This window comes from Coregonus clupeaformis, chromosome 8 (assembly GCF_020615455.1).
Source record: "Coregonus clupeaformis isolate EN_2021a chromosome 8, ASM2061545v1, whole genome shotgun sequence".
Taxonomy (NCBI): Eukaryota; Metazoa; Chordata; class Actinopteri; order Salmoniformes; family Salmonidae; genus Coregonus; species Coregonus clupeaformis.
The window spans coordinates 47313982-47330614 of NC_059199.1; the positions used below are offsets into that span (position 1 = coordinate 47313982).

Here is a 16633-nt window from a genome sequence, read left to right on the forward strand (position 1 = left end):
CAACCAACTTGACAGGGCCTAAAGAATTTTAAAAGAATAATGTACAAGTATTGTACAATCCATGTGTGCAAAGTTCCTAGAGACTTACCCAGAAAGACTCACAGCTGTAATCGCTGCCAAAGGTGATTCTAACATACATTGACCCAGGGATGTGAACACTTACGTAAATTTGATATTTCTGTATTTCATTTTCAATGAATTAGCAAAAACTTCTAAAAACATGTTTTCACTTTGTCATTATGGGGTATTGTGTGTAGATGGGTGACATTTTTGAATTCAGGCTGTAACACAACAACATCTGGAATAAGTCAAGTGTTATGAATGCTTTCTGAAGGCACTGTAAATATCTTTAAAAAACATACGCAAACAATAACTCGGACTGCATGCAGACCCTGCAAATAGAATATAGAGCAGGATATTTCATATTTATATTTATATTACTATATTACTTCCTCCTTCCCTACTGGATGACATGACAGCCTATTGTTAAAATGCAAAGCGACCCCTGGGAGCCTTAGAGATCATCGAAGTGTTCATCAAGGGCAAAGGGCTAATGAAAACTACAATAGGAGAAAACTGGTTGGCAGCCTATATTGGCACAATCCCCACAGCTACACCTCCCTCTCATCCTCCCTTCTTCCTCCCTCCTTCCGTCCCTGTCTGCAGAGGGAGGCAACGATGTCGGTGATTCAGAAAGGGATGATGGAGGGGCCTCCCAATCAGCAGCTGGATTCCAGGGCCCAATATGGTAGTGTTTAATCACATGGATGAGTCTAAAATGGTAAACCAAGTGAATGGTTTGTTGATTAATTTGGTTGGCGGCACGCCACGGCACGCTGGGCGAGGATTTGTCGGGCCCTCTGAAATTAGGTTGTTCATTGGAGTGCTAAGCTGTACGATTGGGCTATCATCTGGGAAATTCGCCATAATGGCGGAGTCCAGACAAAGCTGATAAGACTGTAAATCTGAGATGGGGGAGAGAAGGAGCAGGGGGATGGTAAAGGAAATGATCTGAGGAGACCAGAATCTAGAATACATCCGTGTCTGTCAGACTTCTAAGTCATGGAGAGACAGCAGGATTCGTATCTAACATAAATAAGTGAATGATATACCACTGAATGAGTTAATTGCCTGATCCTATTTTGTTGTTTGATCTTTGACTTAACTTTCTACCTATCTGGTAAATTAATGCTAAAAACATAATACACTTTGGGTCATAAATAAGTGATTTTTCATAATTCCTCTTCTCATGTGGAATAGTTTTGACCGTATTGACCTGCAGTGTGGGAGGGTTACAGATGACCGTAACATCATCCTCTCCCAGAGCATAGATCTCTCTTTTATAGTAGATAATAATATATACCATCTAGCAGATACTCTTATTCAAAGCGACCTACAGTCATGCATGCATACATTCTACGTACATGTGGTCCCAGGAATCAAACCCACTACCCTGGCGTTGCAAGCTCCATGCACTACCTACTGAGCTACAGAGGACCACCACACAGGGATGTTCGGAGATTCAAAGTGCAGACCCTGGAAAGCCTTCACCTAAAAAGAACTAAGTTACCAGACATGTCAGTTTGGCTTCTCTTTCCATTACCAGTGCCAGGGAACTCCAAGAGCCTCTTTTAAAAAGCTTGAGAAGCCTCTGCTGTGTGTTAGTGTGTTTGTGTTAGTGTATCAGTGTCTGTGTGTTAGTGTGTGTTTGTGTTAGTGTATCAGTGTCTGTGTGTTAGTGTGTGTTTGTGTTAGTGTATCAGTGTCTGTGTGTTAGTGTGTGTTTGTGTGTTAGTGTATCAGTGTCTGTGTGTTAGTGTGTGTTAGTGTATCAGTGTCTGTGTGTTAGTGTGTTTGTGTGTTTGTGTATCAGTGTCTGTGTGTTAGTGTGTGTTCGTGTTAGTGTATCAGTGTCTGTGTGTTAGTGTGTGTTAGTGTGTTTGTGTTAGTGTATCAGTGTCTGTGTGTGTTCGTGTTAGTGTATCAGTGTCTGTGTGTGTTTGTGTTAGTGTATCAGTGTCTGTGTGTTAGTGTGTGTTTGTGTTAGTGTATCAGTGTCTGTGTGTTAGTGTGTGTGTTCGTGTGTTTGTGTTAGTGTATCAGTGTCTGTGTGTTCGTGTTAGTGTATCAGTGTCTGTGTGTTAGTGTGTGTTTGTGTTAGTGTATCAGTGTCTGTGTGTTAGTGTGTGTTTGTGTTAGTGCAGGGTTCTTCAATTCCGGTCCTGGAGGGCCGAAACACTTCTGTTTTTTATTTCTACCTGGTAGTTAATTGCACTCACCTGATGTCCCAGGTCTGAATTAGCCCGATTAGAAGGAGAGGATGAAAAACAGAGGTGTTTCGGCCCTCCAGGACCGGAATTGAAGAACCCTGTGTTAGTGTATCAGTGTCTGTGTGTTAGTGTGTGTTTGTGTATCAGTGTCTGTGTGTTAGTGTGTGTTTGTGTATCAGTGTCTGTGTGTTAGTGTGTGTTTGTGTATCAGTGTCTGTGTGTTATTCTATCTCAGTAAGTTACAATACCAAATTATACAACTCCTGTGTAGTCTATGACCACCACAACTGCGATACTGTATAGAATAAATGACTCTTTACCAATGTTAACTTCTGTCTGTATCTGTGTTAACCAGGTCTGTGTGTAGATTAGTGTGTGGGGAATACAAGAGTGAAGCTAGTAGAATAAACAGTAAGGGGCTGGTGTCTACCCTGTTGTGTGGTCCCTGGACCCTGAAAGGTGAAGATAATTAACTTTCTTTCCTAGAACACAAGCAAAACACCGCGGTGCCAATCATTAGGGAGGAGTCACACCAGGGCGAGAGAGGAGAGAGAGGTCCAAGGTTTAATTTAGGTTGCGATGCCTCCCAAGTCCGTGCCCCACTTCTCAGCTTGGTTCAATGGTTTTAAAGGTGACATGCAGCTCTTGGCCTTGAGCAAAAACAATTGCTGGAGAGAGTATGGTCCGATAGTCCCACTTCATTTCTGAAAGCCAGGGAAGGACCCTCCTCTGCTTTATTTCAAGATACAGAGAACTAAGGCTGGGATTCAATTCGATCTGCGTTAGATCCAACTTGTAGCGCGATTGACATTTAAAGGTAATTTTCGATTGAGCCAACATAATTTTCAAATAGTCCTCCTGTGAAGTAGGACCTAGCATCAAACACCCACCTTCCTGAATCTCGTCACATATGCAGCATTTCATGTGAATGCAGTCTCCGCGAATGCAGAATCATTGCCTTTAAAAGGTGCAAAACTGAAAAGGGGTAATCTGATTGAATCCCTATGTTTATGCATTACTATATAGCTAGTTACATAAGTAATTACATGTATTTTGTTACATATATATCAAGGTATGGTCAATCACTGAAGAAAAACTAAGAGATTGCAGAACCTGTTTTGTTATTACTTTATTATTTATTTATTATTATTATTATCATCATTATTATTCAAGTTTAGATGTAACAGACATCTTTGCCATCTTTGTTGAATTTTTTGCATGTAAAACCTACAACACAAAAACGTAAAGGTGGTAGCAGAAAAAACTAAATAAAGAAACAAATCATCTAAACCCATCTTCTACGCAATAAAGTGTAAAAACAAGAAACAACATTCTAAAAATTATGGTTAAAACATTTACAAAAACATTTGCCTTTTTTGCCATGTCTGTGTCCACACTGGCTTACTGGCATCTTCTTGGCACAGATACTCCTGTCTGTCCATGGTGTTTCTTCTTCTTGTCCTCCTTATAGGCATGTTCACTCCTGCTAATTATTTTTGCAGTACCTGTGTATAGCATGCTAATAACACATTTAACATTATCCTCTTTCTTCCTTGGCAATAAAACAGAGTGCAAGCATTAACATATTTCAAATTAAAACTTCGCAAATTGAACACAAAAACTAAAATTGTTCCTTATGTTATTCGATATCATATGATAAATGCACCTGTGAATTATATTATTAATATTACAGTTTTTTGTTTCCGAGAGGCGTTTGCAGTAAAGCAGCATTGTAAGGCTATGTTTAGTTCATCGCTACTTCACGCAAATCCTTGCTTGTGAATCCCAGGCAGACTCTCGTTTAGTTCCCCGCTGCTCATGTATAAATAAGTATGTGTATCTAAGGATGGACAGTTTAGATTGAACTCATGCTAGACGCAGCAGCAGCAATGGGTGGACGTACACAGTACGCACACACGAGAGAGAAAGAGAGAGGGCGAGAAAGAGAGCGAGCGAGAGGACAGAGAGAGAAACAGTTTTTTGGGGGAGTGTTTTAGAGGCTAAATATGTCATCTACCAGCAAAATACAAACAAGCTAAATAGAGGGGTAATGTTGCTGTGTGGTAACTGTGTGGAAGTAGTATTTGTTTTGTCGCTCAAATGGTATTAATCCATCTACAGTGCCTTGCAAAAGTATTCATCCCCCTTGGCGTTTTTCCTATTTTGTTGCATTACAACCTGTAATTTAAATGGATTTTTATTTGGATTTCATCTAATGGACATACACAAAATAGTCCAAATTGGTGAAGTGAAATGAAAAAAAAAAATAACGGAAAAGTGGTGCGTGCATATGTATTCACCCCCTTTGCTATGAAGCCCCTAAATAAGATCTGGTGCAACCAATTACCTTCAGAAGTCACATAATTAGTTAAATAGTCCACCTGTGTGCAATCTAAGTGTCACATGATCTGTCACATGATCTCAGTATCTCAGTATATATACACCTGTTCTGAAAGGCCCCAGAGTCTGCAGCACCACTAAGCAAGGGGCACCACCAAGCAAGCGGCACCATGAAGACCAAGGAGCTCTCCAAACAGGTCAGGGACAAAGTTGTGGAGAAGTACAGATCAGGGTTGGGTTACAAAAAAATATCAGAAACTTTGAACATCCCACGGAGCACCATTAAATCCATTCCAAAAAAAATGGAAAGAATATGGCACAACAACAAACCTGCCAAGAGGGAGGGCATTAATCAGAGAGGCAACAAAGAAACCAAAGATAACCCTGAAGGAGCTGCAAAGCTCCACAGCGGAGATCGGAGTATCTGTCCATAGGACCACTTTAAGCCGTACACTCCACAGAGCTAAGCTTTAAGGAAGAGTGGCCAGAAAAAAGACATTGCTTAAAGAAAAAAAATTAGCAAACACGTTTGGTGTTCGCCAAAAGGCATGTGGGGGACTCCCCAAACATATGGAAGAAGGTACTCTGGTCAGATGAGACAAAAATTGAGCTTTTTGGCCATTAAGGAAAACACTATGTCTGGCGCAAACCCAACACCTCTCATCACCCCGAGAACACCATCCCCACAGTGAAGCATGGTGGTGGCAGCATCATGCTGTTGGGATGTTTTTCATCGGCAGGGACTGGGAAACTGGTCAGAATTGAAGGAATGATGGCTGGCGCTAAATGCAAGGAAATTCTTGAGGGAAACCTGTTTCAGTCTTCCAGAGATTTGAGACTGGGACAGAGGCTCACCTTCCAGCAGGACAATGACCCTAAGCATACTGCTAAAGCAACACTTGAGTGGTTTAAGGGGAAACATTTACATGTCTTGGAATGGCCTAGTCAATATCCAGACCTCATTCCAATTGAGAATCTGTGGTATGACTTAAAGAATGCTGTACACCAGTGGAACCCATCCAACTTGAAGGAGCTGGAGCAGTTTTGCCTTGAAGAATGGGCAAAAATCCCAGTGGCTAGATGTGCCAAGCTTATAGAGACATACCCCATGAGATTTGCAGCTGTAATTGCTGCAAAAGGTGGCTCTACAAAGTATTGACTTTGGGGGAATAGTTATGCACGCTCAAGTTTTCTGTTTTTTGTGTGTTATTTCTTGTTTGTTACACAATAAACCCCCAAAAAAATCAATTTTAATTTCAGGTTGTAAGGCAACAAAATAGGAAAAATTCCAAGGGGGGTGAATACTTTCGCAAGTCACTGTACATCCTGTCAATTACTTGGATGAGTTGTTATACTACAGCTCATTTGATGGAAAAAGCATTCAACATTGTTGATATTCAATGACTTATTTCCGTCAAAAGGCACCTGTTTTACCTGTCCATGGAACAAGTAGGAATTCATGCTATGTTCAAATTAAGTCCTTAAAGATAAGACTTAATAAAAACCAAATATTAGAGTATTATATAAATTTCAATTTAATAGAGATACAAAAAATGGGCCTTGTGTACGATATAGTCAGTTTATATACCTGGACAGGAACCCCCATGATGCCCAAAGCTATAATACTCACAGAACATGATTTATGACCAAGCTACATCAACTTCTCTTTAAAACAAAACATACAGGATGGACAAAGTCCAATACAGAGCATTTTGTAGACTATAAAGCATTACAATGTGTATGAGGAGGAACACACAAAGAAAGAAAGACATGGAATGGATAGTGCCTCTCTGTGGCATTCAAACAAACAGAAAAAATACTTTGACTCCATTTCATCTCCCATTCAACCTTCTGACAAAAGGCCTCTGTTTTTTTTTTTTTAATGTGATCTATCGTCCTGTCCTCATGAGAGAAAAATACTAAGAATTGCAGGCATTTTGCTTCATTATCTTGTTTGCTACATTTGCAAATGTAAACAGTTTTGCAGAGCCAAGCTCTTGGCCATTTACTCAAATGGAAAGTCAATGTTGCATATCAACATACCAGGTAGAAAATACTTTGTAGAATATATCAGGCACTGATATTATGCATTTCTCATATTAACAACTTAGAAAAAAATATGTATTTTTTTATTTTACTTCCTTCCCAAATGTCTTTAGTGATATAAGGTTTGCATCCTAGCAACTTAAAATGTCTAGAGGAAATTCTGTGATATGTCTCCCCCCCAAAAAAAAAATTACGGTAGCCATAACTAAAATACATTAAAACAAGAGCGGAGACCAATGCGACTGAAACCACTCTGCTGGCTATGTTTCTAAATCAGCCATGTGCGTTCCCTGAGGACGTTTATTTGAGGACAATCCAATCACTAGTCATCACTCTGCCCATCCATCGTGGATGAGATTATGACAGACGACTGACGTTTCCCATTTCCTCACTTTACATATCAATTCACACATCCTCATTCTGTATGGAACATTGAATCAACCAGGTAAGAGAACATTGATGAGTAGCACAACCAACCCACTGAATAATAAACCAATCCCAAAAACATGTAGATGTACCTTGTTGTTTGCTGAACTGCTTTGTCAAATGAACACTTCTGAATATTTATTTTTACAATAGCAAAAAAAACAAAAAACAAAAAAATAAGCGGCTACTTGTAGTACCATTTTCTTCAAAAGCGTATTCCTTTACAAAAAAAAGAAAAAGGAAATAACAAATCACTTTTTCTGTATTAAGTCCAATATAAATGTTTAGATGATATTAGTTCCCTACACTGGCTGCGGAGGCACAGAAGCTATCATGGCACATTTAGCAAAAAGTCTCATTCAATCATTACAGTACGTTGTTTTTGTCCGTTGAGTTCTTTTTCATACTGCTATGCTTGTGCTAGAATTCCAAGTCTGTGGGTCGCACCAAAATCACACAGAGTCCATTGGAGCATCGGCCTTAGTCTCAGCCTCGTCGGTGGGCCGGTGAAGCCCTCGCTGTATGTGTGTGGTGAAGTCATACTTGTCTGCGCAGGCGTGCAGGCAGATGCTGCACTGGAAGGGCCCTCCGTCGGCGTGGCAGCTCATGTGCAGGGCGTACATCACCTCATCCAGGAAGACGATGCCACAGTGGACGCACTTACTGGTCAGCTCGTCCTGCGTGCTCTGGTCCACCCTCTCTGGCTTAGCTGCAACGGCTGGGGGAGGTGGCTGGGGCCATGGCCCCTCTTCTACTTCCTCCTTCTCCTCTTCTCTCTCCTGCTGCTCTCTCTCCTTCTCTTTCTCCTTCTCTACCGGGATCATGGGCAAGGCCCGTTTGTCGGCGCTGCTAATCCTCTCCTTGGCAGCGGCAGTGGAGCCATTGGCGGTGGGGGCCGGTTTGGAATGTTTGATGGCCAGGTCGAGAGGGATGTCACTCTCGGGGCCGGCGGGAGGCGGGGAAGGAAAGTGTGAGGGCAGGCTGAAGGTGGGGTAAGGCACAAAGCTTTGGCAAGGGTTGGGCAGACCAGGCATGTGGCCTAGGTAGTGTGGGTTGCCCGGCACAGACATCTTATACTTAGTCCAGAAGCGCAGCCAGTCGGCCTCGCTCTGCAGGTCATTGTGGATAAAGGGCAGGCTGAAGAACGGGTACTGGTACTTCTCGATGGGGCTGCCTGGCGGCGAGTAGCTAGCCTGTTTGGAAGGACGCATGTACTTCTCGATGGGGCTACCCCTCTCGGAGGCCGAGCCGCCTTTCCCCTCCGAGCCCATGTGATGGACCCCGGCTGAGACCACCCCGTTCCCCTCCACCCCTCCCTCCGCAGGGTTCTTGTTATGTATGTGCAAAGGAGGCATACGCTTGTGGATCTCTAGGGTCTGGCTGACCAGGAAGGCATGGGTGGAGCGGGGGCTGGGGTGGCCCTTGGCCCCAGAGGAGCCGTAGGCCTCGTACTTGCCCAGGGCGTTCGGGGGCTCCACTCCACGAGGGACGGGCCCTCCGTCTGAGCCTGGCCCATCCTCTCCTGGCCGACGCTCCAGGGGACTGCCATTAAGGCGCTCCTCGCTGTTGACCCGCTGCTGCTTGGAGCCCACGGGTTCGGAGGGCAGAGGGTCGGGGTTGAGGCGCTTCCGCGTGCGCCGGCGGATGATCTGCTCGCCGTTGTTCTGCTTGATGATGTTCAGCGGCCGTGGAGTCTGGTGAGAGACAGATATACATTTGATTTATTTACGTAGCGAGCCATTCATAATTTTTTTTGCTAAAGATCCCTAAATAAGAAAAGCAATCACCTAAGCAATTTGATAATGGAGCATAGAGTAATTACACAACATCTTACAACACTAAAAGAATGACTGCAATATAAAAAGCATGGGGACTCGGCGAGTCAGGCTCTAGTCAGTGTAGCTTAATCCTGATAGTGACAGCTTCTGTTTCCTCCACTGCTCCCCCTCTAACCCCCATCCCCCCCACCCCTCCGTAACCCCCCTGCACCCTCTGCTCCCTAGCCGTCACCCAGTCACAGCTGGGCAGACAGGAGACACGAGCGTCTGGCCTCCATCTAGCGCTGGCACACAGACAGGCCTTGCCCCAGGGCAGCTCACATTGCTTATTAGAGCCCTACAAGGGGATACGACCTACTGTAAATACTGCAGGAGTGTTGGTGTACTGCAGATGGCACGCAACCGTTTAAATGGGAACACATTTACTGCAAGATCCACAAAATAATGGATGTAGCCTACAGTATTCTCTCATTAACTGGCCAATTCATTTTTGTAGCCACCAGGCAAATACAGTAATCATTAAATTCAGTGATTACAATCGCAATATATTTTTTGAGTGTCAAGCTTAAGGTCATCATTTATTCATAATTTCTATATTTGTGTGTGATATGACATGCCTCAAGCATTGACTTGAAAATACAGAAATATCCAATATAATCCGGGAAATCGAAGCAAGAATTCTGTCAGTCTACCTTTAGGATACGTTTGAAACGGAGGAGAGAAATGAACGTTCTTGTCCTCATTTATCACCCATGCCTTTCATTCCTTTCCTGTTCCTTTCTTTTTTCCTCGCCTTCAAGTCATTCTGCCACAGGTAGAGTCTGGCATTCACAGCCAACTCCTGTCCGGTGACACTTAACACGGCAATGCCGACGGACACATTTTTATACAAAAGTTTCCCCCGCTTTCCATGGAAATTTCCCAGAAATCAATGGGAGCCCAAACAAATAGGTGCACGGAGAGCGATAGAGAAAAAAAAAAAAAAGTCTAACGGATGTGTGGCCATTTTTATTCCATCGATTTGCTCTCTAAACATACTGTATATGGCCAGAGAAGAAATGTCCAGAAGAGAATGTGAATAAAAGGGATCAGATTGGCCCTAGTGCAGACTTACTTATAGGTGTGAAAAGTCCCTGAGGAATCAATTCCACACCGTACCGCTGCCTACCCTCTTATCTTAGTGATGGAGAATCCGTTGACATGTTCCCGGGGAAAGGAAACCAATCAAAAAAAAAGAAGGGGGAAGCATGAAAAAAGAGGAAAGAAAGGTTTGATGGCACAGGTCGATAGGAAGAAGGGAAATGATCATTTTTTCCTTCAAGGCTAGTACACTCTTAGAAAAAAGGTGCTATCTAGAACCTAAAATGGTTATTCGGCTGTCCCCATAGGAGAACCCTTTGAAGAACCCTTTTTGGTTCAAGGTAGAACCCTTTTGGGTTCCATGAAGAATCCTTTCCACAGAAGGCTCTACATGGAAACCATAAGGGTTCTACCAGGAACCAAAAAGGGTTCTCCAACCCTTTTGGAACCCTTTTCTCTAACAGTGTACTGATGTAGGATCTTAATTTGATCACTCTTTTGTTGCTGAGAACAGCAGGAAATGCACAGCAGGAAATGCAAAGTTGTAGTTTATTCTATGTTTAAAAAGGCTTCTAAAGTTTGTAATTTCCACTTTAAAATGTCAGACTTGATTTGCACTAACGAAAAATGTATCAACCCCTACAACAAAAGTCATGAATTATAATCCACATAATAATCCACATTCCCTGTTGCTGCAGGATTAATTTCCTGCTGTAGCAAACTGGCCCAAATTAAGATCCTACATTTTCCCCTCCTTCCCCCTCAACTACAGTATGGTTATTTATTCAGAAACATAGAGGCCCTACACCAGTGGTCACCAACCGGTTCTACATTTCTGTAGAAAAGCCAACGATACACACCTACAGCGTCATTGTGTTTAGGTACACCAGATGGAACGCTGCATTTGCCTTGCAGCATTGCGTTGCAGAAGCAGTCCCAGTGGGTTCTGTGTGGTGCATATGTTGGACAAATCGAACGTATGCATCAAATTGTTTGCGTAGGTGGCTTGACAGAAATGGTAGCAGAAGGTGAATGTTTAACTTCTGTTGCACACATATCCAGATCATGCTGCGTACCATTTTGCACAATGACGCTGTAGGTATGATCAAAAGGCAGTTTTTTTTGCACTGTTGGCGGTAGGTGCACTTGATTCAGAAGCCCTGCGTACCGGGTAGGCAAAGTGTTCCCATTTTGAACTTTTCATTTGTCTGAAAAGACAAACTTATCCGGCGGACCGGTAGATCTGTGGCTAAATCTAGTGCCTACTGCGCTGGCCAATCGGGTAGGTAAAATCACTGTGCCTACAGCTTCCATGACCCCGGAAGTTTGATACTAGCCTACGTGAGATTTCATAACTTTTAAAACCATGACCAGAGAGAGACTGTCAAAGAATACAGCAAAAAGCTGCTGTTTTTATGAGTGAGTTCATGTCTAAGTTTTTATTCAGCACTGTCAACACTGTTTTTATTTAACACTATTACAAAACATCAAACGCACTTCTCCCTACTTCCAATCGCGGACCCTCTGCTGCGCTCTCTCTCCCTATACTGAGACTAATGTCGTGTTCAAGGCAACTGGGAAATCAGGAAAAAAACAAGATCCGACTGGGAAAAATCATTTTGAACGGTCATCCAACTCGGAATTCCAAGTCGGAAACTCAGGCATCTTTCTAGAGCTCCGGCTTTCCAACCTGAAGATCACTGACGTCATGATTTGACCTTGTTTTTATCCCAAGTTCCCAGTTGTCTTGAAAGCACCATGACCATCAGATGCAGGTACCATCAGTCCAGTAAAATAAAAAAACTAATTATTTGCAAATTATTTAAATGTATGCTCAGCTGTGCCTGATCAAAGCTTGAGGTTTGAAATATGGAACAGTTGTATCAGTCATACACATCTTCCATTGCTCTATTACAACACTTAATTCCCTACGGTAAATGAAAGCTGTGGAAGTTTTCCCCCTCCTCCCTCGGTCTCTCTCTCAGCCAGATGTCAAGGCTGTCTATCTCGAGCAGCAGGAGAGGAGAAGCAGAGGATGATTCAGACCAGAAGAAAGAGTGCCCTCTACTGACTGGAACATTCTGAAACCATGGTCTCTGTCTCTCTGTCTCTCTGTCTCTCTGTGTCTCTGTGTCTCTGTGTCTCTGTGTCTCTGTGTCTCTGTGTCTCTGTGTCTCTGTGTCTCTGTGTCTCTGTGTCTCTCTCTCTCTCTCTCTCTCTCTCTCTCTCTCTCTCTCTCTCTCTCTCTCTCTCTCTCTCTCTCTCTCTCTCTCTCTCTCTCCCTCCCTCCCTCCCTCCCTCCCTCCCTCCCTCCTTCCTTCCCCCTCCCTCCTAAAAAGTTACAGACACACAAATATCATATCCCTAAGACATTCTAAGCTCTCACCATTACAATAACATGGGAGGTTAGAATTCTTTGGGCTACTTTAATACACATTTAAGTGAATTTGTCCCAATAGTTTTGGTCCCCTAAAATGGTGCTGTAATTTTTTAACGGTTCACCCGATATGATTGAAAATACCCTCAAATTAAAGCTGACAGTCATAGTCATCGTATCATGTCAAATCCAAAGTGCTGGAGTACAGAGTCAAATCAACAAAAAATGTGTCACTGTCCCAATACTTTTGGAGCTGACTGTATTTGCTAATGGCATTTTTCTGCAGACAGATCCAAGCCTAACAAAAGGTAGGGCCATGTTTAGTCAACAGTATAGACAACAGATTAACAGTACAAGGTCACAGACACACACAGAAAGGTCATCTTCATTCTACCACCATCTTTATCTTTTATGTTTCTTTCTGCAATAGTTACCCATAATCACCTCGCTTACAGGATGTGCTGTTTCCATCCATCTAAGCAACTGTTCAACTCCAATACCTATTTCAATAGTGTTGCTGTGTCTGTCTAGACCGTCAGTCGTCTCCTGTTGTTGTATGTCACCAGAACAAATGTGTCATTCATTAGAAACAAGAACACTTTCATCTCACACTGTGCTCATCTACTACACACAAAGGCCTACACAATACAAAAGCCTTGGCATTTCCAGACAGTACTGTACAAATGGATAAGCTTCAATAAGCTATGCTACCTTTCTCTATGCTGCCTCGCTCTTCAACAAGCTAGTGCTTTCATCACAGGTTGTGTCCCAAATGGCACACTATTTCCTATATAGTGCACAACTTTTGACCAGGGCTTTGGTCAAAATAAGTACACTATGTAGGGAATAGGGTGCCATTTGGTCCGTCACCTCTCTCTGTCACCAGCAGCAGAACTTTTCAAAACGTCTCAGGAGACGGTTTCGAGTATGGCAGTATTGTTTTCTGTCAGTGTGACCAACGCTGGAGTGCACTTTGGCAACTGTAAAGAGGCACAGACTCTTCAGACAGAACAAAGTAACGTTGCCACTTCGATTAGTTTTTACACCCCAGTATTGACGCACACACACACAGGGCATATGCTCCCCGCCGCCCGTCAAGTCCTATTATTAGAAGATAAAATCGGAGAGACATTTATTGTTGCAATGTGCTATGGCATGAGGAGTCCAGAACTCCATTACAGGCCCACTACAGCACCGGTTTATGAGGTGCTATTATGGAATTATTTCTGTATAGCGTATAAAACTTTTATTCAAATGTATAAAAATACTACTGCCATTGGCCGGGGCCGATGAACACGCCTGCAGATTAAAACGTCTTCATCCCTGATTAATTGCAGCCACCCAAGGACCTCCTAAAAGACAAGCGATGGTGATGTTCTGTTAAACGAGGCCCTCGCTACACTGCTGCAATATCCAGGTGGTTTCCGGTGAGGACAGAACGAACAAGTGCACATGTGGCTATCATGACTCAGTCCCCACTGGGAGGATGGGAGGAACGCTCGCCAAGAACAAACAAACAATCTCACGAAAACAGACAATCCAGACTCTGAGTGTTGAGCAAACGGATTTGGAACCCGGCGGACTTGGAATCCCCTTCTCTCCATGTCATTTATTAGCAGCTAGTGGAGCGTGAAGAGTTATGCATACAACCCAACCTGATGGTCCACTGAAGTCTACCTCCTCACTAACAACTAGCAAGGAGCAGTAACAACTAACACATAAACAAGCCCAAACAACAGACCAGTTCCAGCATGCAGGTCCAGAGGCGCACAGAGACGAGAGTAACAGATTATGAGTATCACGGAAGTTGTGTCCCCAATGGCCCCCATTCCCTATATAGTGCACTACTACCCATAGGCTCTGGTCAAAAATAGTGCACTATGTAGGGAATAGGGTGCCATTGGTGATATAATGGAGTCAACCACAGTAATTTTCAACATGTCTAAAGGTGGATCACCATAACACCAACTTAACAGTGCATCATAAGAGAAAAAGAGAATGAAGATACAAACTTCCACTGGTGCACAAACATAATTGTACGTATTGCTATATAATAATAACTACTATCTGACATTTTTTCTATCTATGCTTTAAGTTTAAGCATGCACTACAATATAAATGATATACAGTGGGGGAAAAAAGTATTTAGTCAGCCACCAATTGTGCAAGTTCTCCCACTTAAAAAGATGAGAGAGGCCTGTAATTTTCATCATAGGTACACGTCAGCTATGACAGACAAAATGAGGAAAAATAATCCAGAAAATCACATTGTAGGATTTTTAATGAATTTATTTGCAAATTATGGTGGAAAATAAGTATTTGGTCAATAACAAAAGTTTCTCAATACTTTGTTATATACCCTTTGTTGGCAATGACACAGGTCAAACGTTTTCTGTAAGTCTTCACAAGGTTTTCACACACTGTTGCTGGTATTTTGGCCCATTCCTCCATGCAGATCTCCTCTAGAGCAGTGATGTTTTGGGGCTGTCGCTGGGCAACACGGACTTTCAACTCCCTCCAAAGATTTTCTATGGGGTTGAGATCTGGAGACTGGCTAGGCCACTCCAGGACCTTGAAATGCTTCTTACGAAGCCACTCCTTCGTTGCCCGGGCGGTGTGTTTGGGATCATTGTCATGCTGAAAGACCCAGCCACGTTTCATCTTCAATGCCCTTGCTGATGGAAGGAGGTTTTCACTCAAAATCTCACGATACATGGCCCCATTCATTCTTTCCCTTTACACGGATCAGTCGTCCTGGTCCCTTTGCAGAAAAACAGCCCCAAAGCATGATGTTTCCACCCCCATGCTTCACAGTAGGTATGGTGTTCTTTGGATGCAACTCAGCATTCTTTGTCCTCCAAACACGACGAGTTGAGTTTTTACCAAAAAGTTCTATTTTGGTTTCATCTGACCATATGACATTCTCCCAATCCTCTTCTGGATCATCCAAATGCACTCTAGCAAACTTCAGACGGGCCTGGACATGTACTGGCTTAAGCAGGGGGACACGTCTGGCACTGCAGGACTTTGAGTCCCTGGCGGCGTAGTGTGTTACTGATGGTAGGCTTTGTTACTTTGGTCCCAGCTCTCTGCAGGTCATTCACTAGGTCCCCCCGTGTGATTCTGGGATTTTTGCTCATCGTTCTTGTGATCATTTTGACCCCACGGGGTGAGATCTTGCGTGGAGCCCCAGATCGAGGGAGATTATCAGTGGTCTTGTATGTCTTCCATTTCCTAATAATTGCTCCCACAGTTGATTTCTTCAAACCAAGCTGCTTACCTATTGCAGATTCAGTCTTCCCAGCCTGGTGCAGGTCTACAATTATGTTTCTGGTGTCCTTTGACAGCTCTTTGGTCTTGGCCATAGTGGAGTTTGGAGTGTGACTGTTTGAGGTTGTGGACAGGTCTTTTATACTGATAACAAGTTCAAACAGGTGCCATTAATACAGGTAATGAGTGGAGGACAGAGGAGCCTCTTAAAGAAGAAGTTACAGGTCTGTGAGAGCCAGAAATCTTGCTTGTTTGTAGGTGACCAAATACTTATTTTCCACCATAATTTGCAAATAAATTCATTAAAAATCCTAAAATGTGATTTTCTGGATTTTTTTCTCTCTCAATTTGTCTGTCATAGTTGACGTGTACCTATGATGAAAATTACAGGCCTCTCTCATCTTTTTAAGTGGGAGAACTTGCACAATTGGTGGCTGACTAAATACTTTTTTCCCCACTGTATGATACACAAAGACAGACTGTCTTTCATAACACAAAACCCCAGCTGGGTCAAGCTACCTACAGGGAGTCAAACAGTTCAAGTTTCAGTTTCAAGTTTTATTAGTCGTATGTACGGGAATAAAATACTTACTTGCAGGTTCCTTCTCGACAATGCAACAACAATAAGAAATAATAAAAGATAAGAATACCAACATAAAGTTAATGGCTCAGTAGAATAGAACAAACATTTTAGTAGAATATAATAAAAATGTTAGTTAGGTTCTATCTAACTTAAGAGTCTGGAGAGTGTGTGATCTTAGGAAAAGCTCACTCTCTCTCTCTTTCCCTCTCTCTCTTTCCCTCACCTCTCTCCCTCTCTCTCTGTCTCTCTCTGTCTCTCTCTCTCACTCTGTCTCTCTCTCTTTCCTTCTCTCTCTTTCCCTCACCTCTCTCTCTGTCTCTCTCTCTCTCTCTCTCTCTCTCTCTCTGTCTCTCTCTCCCTCTCTCTCTGTCTCTCTCTGTCTCTCTCTCTCACTCTGTCTCTCTCTCTTTCCTTCTCTCTCTTTCCCTCACCTCTCTCTCTGTCTCTCTCTCTCTCTCTCTCT

At 43.0% G+C, this 16633-nt stretch overlaps 1 protein-coding gene across 1 annotated transcript in view; it reads right to left on the minus strand.

The window, feature by feature from the left end:
• Positions 1-5853: 5853 nt before the first annotated feature.
• The window catches only part of LOC121571846 (zinc finger transcription factor Trps1-like), a 158914-nt gene continuing 148134 nt past the window's right edge, over positions 5854-16633 (minus strand). The window contains exon 7 of the mRNA XM_041883586.2: positions 5854-8776. Within this exon, the coding sequence (XP_041739520.2) occupies positions 7535-8776 (1242 nt within the window). The 3' untranslated portion in view covers positions 5854-7534. The remainder of the gene's footprint in view (positions 8777-16633) is intronic.